The sequence below is a fragment of the Clarias gariepinus genome, chromosome 23 (genome assembly GCF_024256425.1).
Source record: "Clarias gariepinus isolate MV-2021 ecotype Netherlands chromosome 23, CGAR_prim_01v2, whole genome shotgun sequence".
Classification (NCBI taxonomy): domain Eukaryota; kingdom Metazoa; phylum Chordata; class Actinopteri; order Siluriformes; family Clariidae; genus Clarias; species Clarias gariepinus.
This window is the reverse complement of record NC_071122.1, coordinates 18,304,414-18,319,655: the sequence shown is the minus strand read 5'-3', so window position 1 is coordinate 18,319,655 and position 15,242 is coordinate 18,304,414. Positions and strand designations below refer to the sequence as shown.

The following is a 15,242-nucleotide window of genomic DNA, read 5'->3' as shown; positions in this document are numbered from 1 at the left end:
GTGCCACTGTAACACCGGCCATGTTCTTCTCTTCATCTCTCAGTGGCTTTAACGTCGCGTTACATGATTGATGTAAGTTATAAAGACTGCGCATCATTGGTAAAGATCAGATCCGTCAAACATGCAAAAAGGCCGTACTAAAGTGGGTAAGGAAAAAAAGCTCGGAATAGGACGTTCTTTACTTTTCACAATAACATTTTGAATTTTTTTTAAAGCTATGCAGGTCGTGTCGCAGACCTCCAGAGCGTGTGAAACAAGCATACGTGACAACCTAATCTTGTTTAAAGTGCGTACAATATGGAGGAGAGGTCACAGACTCAGGAAGCTTAGCGCTGGTATACGCTTAAACCGAGGGGCCCGTTTTTTCCCCTCAGCTAGCAGCACTGGCAGATCATGCGTTTACTATAAACTGCAGCTCGAGACACCTGCTAGTACACGTTTTACACAGACGGCATAATGAAACCTCCTGACAGCAACATGGCACCAGAGATGAGTTGATTCTGTAATGATAACCAGGTACCTAAATGATTCAACGATAGAAAAATTACTTTACTGCGTGCAATACGAGATGGAAGTAGCGTGCATATACCGAGCGCTGTAAGGTGGAAGTATGGCACACCCAGCAGATAGACCACACTGAATCAATATCAGCACTGTGCCAGTCCAGGGTGATCTCGAATTTTAAATGTCATTAAATGTGGACAACCACAAGAGCACGTTTTTATGTTGGGGGATGCACGTCTTAAGTGCATTCACTCATTGCGATAGAGACACAGGAATGACTGTTGCAGACGTATGACTCACCACTCCATGACGATGAGTAAGCACTTGCGGCCCTGGTAGAGGTTCTCATATACATCAATGATACGCACAATGTGAGTACAGGGTGATGCTCGCCAATGCAACTCTACCTCTCGCCTGGCTTTGGGACAGTCCTGCAGCATCTGGAGAAGAGAGTGAAATAAATCATTTAACAAGCGTGCTTAACATTAATGGCGGTAAAAAAAAAAGTTTACATTAACAATTAAAAGTGAATGCATTATTAATAGAGATGGAAATCAACAATTTGTATTTATCACATCACCTAGATACTGATTGTATTCTATAAGAATCACGATTTTGTAAATAGAGTGATAAAGAAGGTGTTTTTGCTCATTGTCCTTCCACAGCGTTCAACTGATGTACAGATTTCTTCACATTATCCTCAAGAATTATTTTGTTAAACTTGGGGAATAAATCTTCCCCACAATGAATGCAAGTTGGCCGTGCCCTGGTGCAGCAAAGCAGGCTCAAATCATCAATCAATCAACATTTATTTATATAGCACTTTACCGCAACCTAAGTTGAACCAAAGTGCTTCACAGAACTAAAAATGACAATAAAATAGCAATAAAAATAGAAATAAAAATACATGAACAAAAAAAAAACTGTTATAAATAAATGAACGAACATTATAAATAAAAATGATAGTAACAGTAATAATAATAATAATAAAAATAAATAAAACAAAATGATAAAATTATAAAAAAGCATAAAATTATAAAATATTAAAAGCCATTCTAAATAAGTGGGTCTTTAGTTGTGCTTTAAACAAAGGGAGGTCCGTAATTTTGCGTAACTCCGGTGGAATGGTGTCCCAGAGTTTAGGACCAGCCACTGCAAAGGAGCAATCACCCCATTGTTTGCATCTTGACCGAGGGAGCACTAGAAGGTTTTGGTTTGCAAAACGTAAGGCTCTACTTTGTGATAAAAACTTATTGTCTTACACAAGTAGGACAGTGCCAGACCATTTATTTGCATTTAAAACAAACACCAAAAGTTTAAACTGAATCCGGAACTGTACCGGAAGCCAGTGAAGGGAATACAAGATTGGTCTGATGTGATCATTTTTACGATTATTGGTCAGCATACGAGCCGCAGCATTCTGCACAAGTTGCAGATGATGTAAACGAGCTTGAGTGATTCCCACATAAAGTGCGTTGCAATAGTCTAGCCGCAAACTAATAAAAGCATGAATGGCTTTCTCCAGGTCGCTCCGATTCAGAAAGGGTTTGACCTTTGCAAGAAAACGAAGATGAAAAAATCCTGCCCTGACAACAGAGTCAATGTGAGTCTGAAAGTTTAAACTGCTGTCCAAAGTCACCCCCAAATTTTTGACTGCATGGCTCAAATGAGAAACCATTGTAGTACAGGACCTTGAAGGCCAATTTCTTGTGCCAGACGTGTCAGGAGAGTTGAGTGGTCAACAGTATCAAAGGCTGCAGTGAGGTCCAACATCACGAGCAGCAGAGGTTTTTTGGAATCAAGGGATAGGAGGATATCATTCGGTACCTTCAGGAGAGCGGATTCAGTGCTGTGACGAGTTCTAAAACCAGATTGGAATTTCTCAAGAACATGATTTTTTTTTTCTAGAAAGGACTGCAACTGGATACAGACAACTTTTTCTAAGACCTTAGATAGAAAGGATAAATGAGATACTGGTCTAAAATTAGAGAATACTGTAGGATCAAGATTGGATTTCTTAAGAAGAGGCCTGACCACAGCGTGCTTAAAAACATCTGGGACAAACCCTGAACTGAGGCAACTGTTTATAAGAGAGAGGAGACATGGACCCACTGTGTTAAAAACCTGCTTCAGCAGGACGAGATGGAATAATGTCCAGAGGACAGTTAGTTGGGGATAACCGCTGGACCACTTCAGAGAGAAGAGATAGGGACACTGGCTCAAATTTGTTAAACACAGATGAGGGCGTAGAAGAAGAAGAATATATATCAAGACCATTTGAAGTGACATTAATATTCTGCCTAACAGAGGTCATCTTATTAATAAAATGATTTAGAAATTCATCAAAGAATGACCTTGATACCCGTTTCGGAACATTACACAATGGATTTGTAACTGACAGAATTTTATTGAATAACACCCTAGGATGATTACAAGTTGGTGGAGATTACGTTCGCCAAGTACATACATTTAGCTTCTTTAACTGCATTTTGATAATCAGAAAGACTGTCACGCAGTATACCCAGTGATGCTTGTAATCTGTCCCTCTTCCATCTGCGCTCGGCTTGTCTGCAGTGCTGCCTAAGGGCACGTGTAGTATCATTAAGCCAAGGGTCAGGTTTGGTTTTCATGGGTTTGTCCTTGTAAGGTGCAATGGAGTCCAAAATCCCTGAGCAGGTGGAGTAGAGGTTGGAGATAAAATCCTCTGGGCACAAGGGGTGGAGGCTAACTCGTCCTGAATGTAAAAACTAGTGTTCATGAATGCATCAGCAAATACTCCAGCTGTGGTGGACGTAATGGTGCGGCGGCGGCGGCAGGCTGGAGTAAAAGATTTCATAGCAGATAGTGAGGCAGTAAAATTAAAGATAACAGGGAAGTGGTCCGAAATACAGATATCAATTATTTCTGAGATGAATGATACTGGAAGTCCATGTGAAATAACCAGATCCAGTGTGTGGCCATGCTGATGTGTAGGGTAATTTACTGATTGGGTCAGGTCAAATGAGTTTAAAAGACTTTGATTGTCATTTACCAGTTGGCTGGATGGACAACAGACATGAATATTAAAATCTCCACAAATGAGTAAACCGTCATATTTTGAGATTAATTCAGAGAGTAACTCTAAAAACTTAGAGATAAAGTCCTTATTGTATTTAGGTGGACGATAAACAATAGCACACAGTACAGGACGTGCAAACAATCAAAACCAGTTGTAGCTCAAAGCTATTGTAGCTTTTACATGGGATTAAACTGCAGCTGAATTTTTTTTGAAAACCGCAGCCAGTCCTCCACCACGAAGCGACACTCGCTGCATACTCAGGAAGGAATAGCAACGAGGGAGGAGCTCGGAGAAGGCGCTGTTATCACCTTGTTTTAGCCAAGTTTTCGTGAGCAAAATAAAATCGCGAGTGGAGATCAGATCGTTCAAAATGAATGTCTTATTTGTGAGTGATCGAGTGTTCAACAAGGCAGTGCGTACCGCCTTACAGCTTTGCTTTTGGGCTCGACTGAGTGGGCGGAGATTTCCCTGTACACAGCCCTGTGCCTGGATCCTCACCGGCTGGCGACACGGAAGCGAGCACCCATCATTTGGAATAGCTGCTCTGAGCCACCGATAGCTGTACTCCTGAGAGCGACGCAGGTTAAAATTCCTGTATTCAGTAGATACTCCATTTGAAGCAAGGCCCGGATAATCCACACAGGAGGCCAGGTAGGCTTTCAGTTTAATGAGGATACCTCCTTTCTTTCCACATCTCTTGCGCCTCTTGTTGCAAACAGGACGCCATAGACGGACAGGTACAGCTGCTAGAAAAGGTGGCGGTGTCTTAGAATGTCCACTGTTAGTACACTCAGGCAAGTTGTTCATAGTAGCCTTTATCTTTAACAGTGTCAGGCGATCGTATACCAGCAGAGATGACACATCATAATAGACAATTAAAATAAACACAGCAATTAATAAAAAACACGACAAAGTGGGACAGCGGACAATACACAGCGGAGCCATACTCCTGTTGCCACAACTCCTGCACTATTCAAGTGACCTATTTTAAAATCATGTGACTAATCAAATTAAGCCAAACAAATCAAAAGTGTGCACGCAGCACTACATTTGGCGTAAAAAGGGCGCTACTTGTTCTTTCGAATAGTTCAATCTTAGTTTAATCAGTGCACAAAACATTTAACCTACACCGCTGCGGAGTGTCAATGCGCTCTTTTGCAAAGGCTCGTTTTAGTAAGCAGCGGCTTCCTTTGTGGCGTCCTGAAATGTACACCCTGCTTGTTCTATGTTTTACGTCTTGTAGACTCGTATGAACACAGATAAGAGACAGTTTCGATGATGCCCTCAAATCTGTGTCCATCACTCAGGGTTGTTTACTTTATTTATGAGTCTTCGTTGTACTCTTTAGGTCATCCTGACCAAGTGTCCACTTATTGGTAGAATAGCCACAGTCCCAAAGAGTCTTTATTTGTAAATTATCTTCAGACGGGTAAATTTAAAATGAGTAAATCAGTTTGTAACCTTTTCCAGCATAGATCTTCTGAAAGCTTTTGTTGGTGAGGCATGGCTTACATAAGCGTTTTTTGTTTTGTTTTTTTAATGCGGAGCAAACTCAAACAATTTGTCTTTTTTCTTTTTTAATCAGTCAGTCAAAGTAGCTATATTCCACACCTCCGAACTCATTTTCTTAACAGGTGTGCCAACACCTTACTCCAATTAGCTTTTTGAGTTCATTAACTCAAGGATTCACATACTACTTCTACTAGCAATATAAGGTTTTTATGGTTGTTCTCAATAAAGACATGAAAGATCATAACTTGCTTTGTTGTTATTATTTTAGGCACACTATTTGCAATACAAGATCCAAACAAATATTTTGACAAATTAATGCAGAAAGCCATGAAATTCCAAAAGGTACACATACAATGTTAACATTTTCCCCAGATTGTTACAATTCTAAACTTCTTCTTCTTTGTCTTTCGGCTGTTCCCTTTCAGGGGTCGCCACAGCGAATCATCTGCCTCCATCTAACCCTATCCTCTGCATCCTCTTCTCTCACACCAACTAACTTCATGTCCTCTCTCACTGCATCCATTAATCTCCTCTTTGGTCTTCCTCTAGACCTCCTGCCTGGCAGTTCCAACCTCAGCATCCTTCTACCGATATATTCACAATCTCTCCTCTGAACATGTCCAAACCACCTCAATCTGGCCTCTCTAACTTTATCTCCAAAACATCTAACGTGGGTTGTCCCTCTGATAAACTCATTCTTAATCCTATCCATCCTTGTCACTCCCAAAGAGAACCTCATTGTTACAATTCTAAACAAAATCAACAAATAATTTCCTCCTACCACAGCGGATGCTGCCATCTTCATGATTACAGAGGAACTGCACCATTTTACCACCTCAAATTTAATCATAATTTTTTTTTTTTATAGATTTTGGATTCAGTGTGGTGATGCATTAATTGCAACAACAAATAATCACAATCTCTATTTATTTAATGCTAAAATTAAATCTAATTAAGTACAAGATTTCTTTGACACCTAACGACATGTTTAAAACACAATGCGCTTAGCACTTGATCTTGGATAAACTTAAAATATTTTGATCTTCCAATTTTTTCTTATTTCTTTTTTAAACCAAGGTTACGGTCACAGAAAAAAAGATTTTGGGTGTTAAGACTATTTTAACTATGCAGGAAATTTTGTGTGTTAAATAATAAATGTGTAAATAAATGCAACTAAAAGACCATTAAAGCAGTTAATAACGCGACGTTGTAGTACGCTGTCTGGACTAACAGGCATTAAGCAGACATTATGGAGTAAGTTTTGATTATAGTGTTGACTATACTAGTAAAAGCCTCAACAATCAGATTATATATGGTTTTGGCTCCCCCTTCTGAAGACCTTTCTTCATTACACAAAGTCCTTTGTCAGAGTAGATGCCCACCCCTTCCTGCATCGACAGCGACACATTTATTTTATTAGCGCCCCTTTTGTAATAAAATCAAGAAAGGTGTGGTATTCTCACGAGCAGAAGCAAATAGGTGTAAAGATTAAGCTGTCAAGCATTTCAAAGGGTTTCCATTGCACACACACCCTCTGCATCTGTTTTCGCTTAAAGATTGATTATGTCTGGTCATGCTTGAAGGCGTTTAAGTCCGTGTGCAGTTTGAGGAACTGATTCTTTTCGTCATCTGGAGCTGGCTTCATGTATATTTAGGTGTGGCTTGCAACCATTTATAAAAGGGAGCTTGTCTCACACAGCGAAGGATGTGATCGGAAACATGCCAGGTTACTTCCCTTTTGAGGTTTCACAATTGTTGAACGATAGAGAACTTCTTGCTGATAATACATAGCGCCTAAAACAAGGGACTGCGAAATAGAAAGCAAACCACTGATTGTTCTCTTAAAGTCAAATAAATTGTATTAATAGAATAAACATGAATGAACCAAATAACATGTCTTTTTTCTTTTTTAATATGACAAACCAGACTTTCTACAAAAGAAAAAGAATTAAACCCAAGTTTGGACTGGAGCTGCATTTACAACAAGCACAAAAACACCCTAAAAGTAAATAGAGGACTGAGGCATGCTTCTTGAATAATGCTTTCTGCCAAATAGTAGAAGGTAAACTGATCATCCTACTCTGACAATGAATTTACCTTCGAATGATGCAGTATGATCAAGATGAAAATGAAAAATCATTCATCCATTGTAAAGCCCAGAAAGGTCAAACATGCTTGAACTCACTTTAAAGTCTTAGATATGGTACAACATCTAGAAGGCACTGTATCTATACGGTCACTCTTAGTTTGATTTGTTAATCATAAATTATATAGATTTATGAAATTTTTTGCAATAATTTTTTAATGTTTTAGATTAGTAGACTTAAGGCTTCTTATTAGTGCTGCATAAATAATCACATACTGTAAAAATCTTAATCACAATATGAGGGCTGTAATTTATTTCACGTTTTAAGTTTTAAAGAGTGAGAGTGTGTTATTACACATGGTCATATACTGTACACTAAACCTTCACATGATTGTACATTATATTTGTCTTGCACAATGTCAATAAATAAAGTTAGAGGTGTCCCAATGCAGCCATTGTTTAAAACAAGGTTTTTAGTGTCCGAAACATTCTTTTTTTTTTACGCCTTTGAAACATGGTGATTTTATAAAAATGTGTTATAAAATGTGTTATAAAATGTGTTATAAAATGTGCTGCCCACTCTTCACACATTAATAGCAACAACGCAGGAGAAATGCTAGCACATTGAACACATTTTATAACACATTTATAACACATTTTATAAGTGGTCTATAACTTGTAAATAACTCTAAAAGAATAAAGTTACGTTAAAACCAAGCATACCATTGTTTTTCTTGTGAAATTCCCAATAATTTTGATGTGTCAAATGACCCTTTTCCTATTGAAAAAACAAAGGTTGGATCCAAAATGGCCGACTTCAAAATGGCCACCATGGTCACCACCCATCTTGAAAAGGTTTCTCTCTCACATATACTAATGTGCCACAAACAGGAAGTTAATATCACCAACCATTCCCATTTTATTAAGGTGTATTCACATAAATGTCCCACCCTGTATATCCCTCAGCCTATCCATTCAAGTTAAGAACCCTGATAGTCTGGTGATAGAAACTGTCTTTCTGTCTTTCATTTAGAGATTGACAATAGTTAAAGTATTTTTTGTTATAATTCTGAGGTGATGAATCAATATCAAATAAAATATCAGATAAATAAACTTCGTCTTAATGAGTCCATTTGTCCCATTATTTGATGTTAGCCTAGAAAAATAAATATGTTGTAATACAAAACGGCACATTTAACAGTTGAATATCGCAGTTTAAATCGCAATCTCGATATGTTTCTTAATAAATCACAATGTGATTTTTTATTTATTTAATTAGTTCGTTTTTTTTTTTTTATCAAATCATGCAGCCTCACTTCTTATTGATATTAAGTGTGGCCTTCCCTAAACCTTTAGCTGGTCTTTAGCTCTGATGCTTGCTTGTTGTTTTTCTTTTACATTTTTTATGAGTACTGATTACATTTGGAATCTGCCATTTTAAGATATGGATTTAATAAGAACTCCTGTTGTACATCAAATGACACGATTCAATCTACCTACTTGATTAAGTCACTAAAACGTAGATCATGTACTCAAAAAAAAAAAATCACCAAATATTTATAGAAGTGCTGAACAATCGGTACGAAACGTTGTTTCAAGTAGTCGCTCATTGCATCATGAATGCAAAAAACATTTACAAAACATTGAGACGCACCAATCAGCTGCTGGATGGCTATTAGGAAGTCTGTAAAATACATTAGTAGTGCAACAAACTTAAAGCTGTCGAAAAACGTATAGTCAAAAAGCAGATGTATTCACTGACCTTTTAAAATGTGGTTTAAGTGAAAAAAAAAAAAAAAAAAAACTATTTTTTTTATGGAAAAAAGAAAGTGTAGAAATCAGTACAGCCGTTTATGGACAATGGCATTCCGCGTCACTGCACCATTACAATTCTTAAATCTCAAATAAGAGTATGTGGCTATAAACTATGGCACTAAAGTTGTACGTAATTCTTGTAACTTTATACTCACTATTCACAACCTGGCATGTTTTTTCGGGGGTCACAGACAAGTGTAGTCCCTACTAAGATGCTCATTAAATCCTGAATAAAGAAACTATTAAAGAAAGAAAAGGTCTAATACAGTTCTTTTTACCCAAGAAAAGCTTTTGGAAGTGACATGCTGAGGGATCACTCCGGTGATAAAAACCAGAGGAAAATCTAAATTTGACAAAAACATTTAAAACAAACTTTTGTCAGTCAAAAAAGTTTTAAAAAACTCATAAAGGCAGCAATATTTCATAAACCCTTTTTTTTTTTATTCAACGAGCGGCAATCAATTTTAATTAAACTTTTCTGTGCATTTTGTGCATTTTAAATGTTGCCCTTAGATATTAAACAACCACACACACACACACGCTCTCTAGCCATTGAAGTTTAAAGACTAGTTAATGCATCACCACACCAGGGCATTTTATTTCCCCACAAGTTTAAGCAGTGATGTGGTCCAACACATTGTCCTCATTAAGACAAAAGCTGCAAGGTCTTATATTTGGTAAACACAAAAAAGACCTTGTAAACATCACCTCAGATGTAGTGTACACATGAATGAAAACAGCACACAGACATGGTGCTAATCAGGAAGTGAAGACCCAGCTGGCAATATAGCTTTGCACATCAAGTCCACGCTTGCCAGATTGGAAGCAGTACGAGTTTACTGTAAAATCACTACCGATTGTACTACTAACCTTACACATGAGCATGCGCTTCGTCTAAATGCAGTTACAGTAGCTTCACTGTAACACATCCTGCACTATATCTACTTCGCTCTAGGTTTGATATGATTTGCAAATAATATCTTAAGCCCGATGGGGTTTACAAATTATGAATATAGCTTATCTTTTTTTGTTTCTTTTGTTTGTTTTTTTAGTCAGATGTTGTTTTACTTTCTTTTGAGGGCAAAACTTACTTATATTACTGTAAGGTTTCCCAAAGAGATACGATACGCGCCAAAATATACAGTACTGAAACTCGTGCATCTCGAATGCGCATGTGCGTTTGTCGATGAGACGAAAAACTCCAGTAGTGAAACGGAAGTTGTACTGTGGAGCTTGTTGTTAAAAATAAGTCTCTCAATAAAAGTATTAATTGAGTAGTTTTCTACGGAAGTGGTTGTGTATGGTGGCAAAACGATTCCTTCCCGTACCATTCCCCCGTTCTTACACCGCCTGATGCTCCTACTTGTGGAGAGCGTGTTTAACCGTATGGATCCGCAAAGAACTGTTCCTCCATTTTGCGAGCGAATCAACCCCTTTTGCAGGAGTCTGCAGCAACCTTTGTTTTGGGAATCAGAGATGAGAATCTGCATTATAACAATATAAACACTGTCTACAGTGAGGCGGTGTACACACATACATTACACATTTACCGTGGTACCATGATAAGGTAATACTTTTTATTTAAATACTGTATATATATTTTTTTTAAATCCAAGTATAACCGTTTATTAACTGTACTGTTTTTGTCATAATATATATTTGCTTTTTTTTTTTTCGTTTATCATGGTGATCTGCATAAGCATAACACACACCAAAAAATACCACATATTAATATTATACATCAATCATATATAAGAAAAGATAGCAGTTTACCTATTATCACACAAACACCTTTTGTGTGTAAACAAATAAAATCTGGGAAAATACATCAGCTTTACTGTCAAATTCATCATACAGTATATATTGTTCATTAGATTTAGCGATACCCATTAATTTTTTTAGTCATGCCTGATGTCTTCACTTAACACTTCATCAAATTAATCACACGACTTGGGTCACATGGCAGTCGACCTGGCATTTAAATGTTTTTGAGTGAAATTACTAGAACTCTTTGCACGCATCTTTGCACACCAAGTACAGTAGGAAGTACTTGTGAGCAGCCCTTTACCATAAAAAGGATGTGACAAAAGCTTAGTATACTATACCACGCAGCTATGCATGACAGGCAGCGGAAAGAATCTGACAGCTCTGAGTCGCTTGCTCTCCATGCCCATCACCAAAGAAGCTCTGCTAGAACGTCCTCTCCACTCCGTCCAGCAGGGGGTGCTATTCTAAACTTCAAAGTAAAAGTATCCCATTCACCTCTAATAACATCATTAGTTTACTTCCCTCAATTGAATTTTTTTTAACTACTCCGACAAAAACATTTTAACGTTCCGTCACTCGCCAACGCACTTTTTAAGCCACTTAAAAGCCTTAAAACTTCAGATTATTTGCTGAGAAGCGCTTTATGACCATTGCGATGGTCCCAAGAAATACTCATTACATTTGTTCTGACAGTAAAAAAATAATTATGTGTGAACCATGAAAGAGAGTTGATGTCTTACAGCAGACATAATGAATCCTGGTGTTGTAGTGTTATAGTGTATTAATGACACTCACTGAGTACAAAAAAAAAAAAAAAAAAAAGTTATAAACACACTATCACGATAATCAACTTAAGAGTATCACTATCTCTTCTTGCTTAAGGGGATGTTGCCAGTAATCATTTTCGAGAACACACGACCTTAAATTTGATTCATTTTGATCAGCGAAAATACAATCATCTGCTGGAAAAGGCGATTTTGAGAACAATAGTGTACTCTGGAACGGATCAAATTAGATATAAAAGCTAAAAACACAGCACACGCAAAACACAGCCAAGGCATGCGCGAGGATTGCTCTACATTTTATTTAGTTTTTTTTTTTGTTGACATAACCGACATATAAAAATGTATTGATCATCTTTTTGACAAAACCTTTATAGAAAACGTGATGTATTTAAAATTAACAAAAAATAAATACTCATGGGGGGAAACAAAGCAAAAGTGGAATTTACTTGATTTAATATTAGAAAACGCAAATCATGTGGTCACACTACACCCTTTGTTTATGCATACATAAATAAGACAACGTGTTTGTTGCGGTGTGTGTTTATATATTTTGCAGCTGAGGTCATCAACACATTGCTTGACAGGCACTACCAGTCCTTGAGCCAGTCTTTGTGCCTTCCTCGCTTACTCTCACTAATGAGAATGGTTTGCTGCCAGAACATCTAAAACCTGCGTGTGATCTGCAGCAACGGCGCATCCAAGCCAAACCTTTTGTTCATTGCAGTTTCAATTTTATTTACAGTTTATTTCCAATTTAGAGTACTTTAATTTACTAGAAGTCAGACACTGTCTCACATACTGAAAGAAATTCTGTCTCTGTCAAGAACTGTGTCTAACATGTCAAGACATGCTTCTTTCTTCACCATAGAGAAACCTCGAACAAGGAAGCAACAAATAGTCACTTTGCAACCTCAAGAAAAAAATTAAACTTGTGTGTCTTACAGTAATGTAATTTCACAAACAATGAGCCTTAAAAAAAGCATGTTGCTAAGCCAACTAAATAAGAGTTTAACTTTAAGAAAAACTGACATTTGGTACTACTAGTTTTTAAAAAATTATTGTTTTGCATTAAAAACATAATAGACAAAGTATCAAACAGTTTATTTGCTCAGAAATTGTTAGTAAACTCTCGTATGTATATCCTGATACATATGGCGTACAGTAAAACTTTGGATCGCGAGAAACTTAGTTTGCAACTGTTTTGCAAGACGAGCAAAAATATTTAAGTTTCAACTTTGATAACTGAGCGAGGTTTTGCACTAAGAGCAGTACGTATGTGCTTTGTCTGCCGACTGTCACATGATCTTAACAGAGCCAATGGTGGTTGTCTGTTGCAGGCTGTGTGACTGTAGATCATCTTTCATACTCGGTCTCAGGGGCCGTGCGCCACTCGTATAGCATGTAAAGCATTTTTTAATTTTGTTCCCAAGTCTAACAACTGTTCTTTAGTAAAATTTACTGCTACAACGGCCTCTGAAAAGAAAAAAAAAAAAAAGGTTAAGAAGACTGCAGGAAATAAATCTGTTTAACGACAATGCACCGTCAGGTTTCCACGAAATCCTCAAAAGGAGGCAAAAGCAAGTGCTGGAGAGGTTCTTTGTAAGAGTCGCAACAGATAGCAGTGACGTGAGAGAGAAGAAGGGGGTTATCACTGCGTTCTGTGCTATCCTTCTCACACTCGTGTCCCTCATACAAGCTACGAGGGGGGAAAGTACAAGTTTATTTGTTTTATTTTTACTTTATATTTTGTATTAATTATTTTTATATGAAAATGTGAATTTTCTGAGTTGTGGAACAAATCATCCAAGTTTCCATAATTTTTTATGGGGAAATTCACTTTAATGTACGAGCACGTTTCCGAAATGAATTATCCTCACAATCCAAGGTTTAACTTTATGTCTTAGAAAATCATGCAATATAAAGTTTTATTTATTTATTTATTTTTTAACCACAGTGTGGCTTAATTCTCAAATCCAACTGTTGTGAACAGACATGCAATACCTTTTTTTCTGACACTAATTACAAATGTTCTAGTTGGGACTGCGATCAATGCACGCCATATGAATCTACTTTATCTGATAAATGAATTTTAAGTTAAACAACATGATACATAACAAAGAAAAATCATAATTGAGAAAGTGAAAACAAAGGGAAAAAAGCGAGAAAGGTTAATGAAAGTTTGTACATGATGCTATATACAGTGCAAATTCAAAACAAAAAGATGAAATGTGTATGTTGTAAATTTTCAGTGTATGCATGTGTGAAATTACAGTAAATTTGTTTGTATTCGGGTTTATTGTCATCAGCTTTACAGGCTATTTCATGCCAGATACAGATCAAACATTCAACCAATTTATGCAAACCAATATAATATTAAGTTATAGGTATAATCTAAGGGATGTAAAAAGTAGTGAAATGAATATAAAAATAAATAAACAAATAAACAAATAAATAAACAATAAAAATGGATAACTAAATATTGCATAAATAGTATAAATATATGGCCTTGGCCAAAAAAACAAGGTTTTTTACAAGGTTCCTTAGATGCACTTTTAAAGTGACAGTGAATGATGGGATATAAACTGTACAAATGTGTGATTATCATTAATATCTTTAACAATAAGAGTTTGCAAACTGCTGTGGCACTTTCTTAGAACCATGTGGTTAATTATATGTTATCCTTAGTTTGTCACGAAGGATCTCTTTCAAGGTACTTCTAGCACAGCATGCCAGCCTTTTTAAGGGCCTGTCCACACGGAGACGCGTTTTGCTGTATACGTATACATTTTTTATCATATTGGCGTTTCGTCCACACGGATCCGGCGTTTTAGGAGACTGAAACTGCTATTTTTTGAAACCTGGTCCCAAAGTAGATAAATCTGAAAACGACACCCTTGCGTCTTCGTGTGTACGGCCAATCCGTATATTTTGTGAAACAATGATGTCATCACATCACGTGTCGGCTGTGTCACACATAACAGCAACAACAATAATGGCGGACTACATGATTGTGTTCGTGTTGCTACAAAGCCTACTAGCTTTATTACAGCAAAATCTATTGCTTCTATGCAACTGTTATGAGCAACAAGCGATAATGGACAACACAATCTTGGTTCGTATACAGCACGCAAGGTTATGCGCATGCTCAAAGTCTTCTTCTCCGTGTATCTCTATGGCAGAATTACAGCGCCCCATACTGGTCTGGCATATATACTACACCGTTTTCAGTGGTTTCGTGTGTACGCAGATATTTCTTGAGATGACGCCGCGTTCACGGAAAAAAAATTTCGGATAGGGAACGCACCGGCTTCGTGTGGACGGAATCTAATAAACATCCCCGCTTTCTCTCAGCTCATAGCAACATGATCTCATGTTCTGAAATATAACTTTGTACATTTACATCGAACGATAGGGTAACAAAATTATTACAAGAGTATCTCTCTGCCTGTCTCTGCATGAATCAATCAATTACTACAAACTTCCACCAAAACTATTACACAACAGGCATGCCTAGAAAAAGTATTATATTGCTTAATTGCTCTTTCTTTGTAATATCAGTTTCCTTTTGTTTAGTTTTTTTTCTTACAAGGAAGAGTTTTATACACATTTCAGAATGCATTTTTATTAAATATTCAAATTGTTGACAAAACACATGGACTACACACATAACCATGCAGCAAAGACGAAAACTGTAACTGTCTCATCCTGGTCTCAG

At 37.1% G+C, this 15,242-nt stretch overlaps 1 protein-coding gene across 2 annotated transcripts in view; it reads right to left on the bottom strand.

Annotated features, from left to right (window-relative positions):
* mapkapk2a (MAPK activated protein kinase 2a) overlaps nucleotides 1-15,242 on the bottom strand; it is a 42,494-nt gene that overhangs the window by 7,447 nt on the left and 19,805 nt on the right. For both annotated transcript variants that reach the window (XM_053484389.1, XM_053484390.1), the window contains exon 2: nucleotides 805-944. In XM_053484389.1, coding sequence (XP_053340364.1) covers nucleotides 805-944 — 140 coding nt within the window. The remainder of the gene's footprint in view (nucleotides 1-804; nucleotides 945-15,242) is intronic.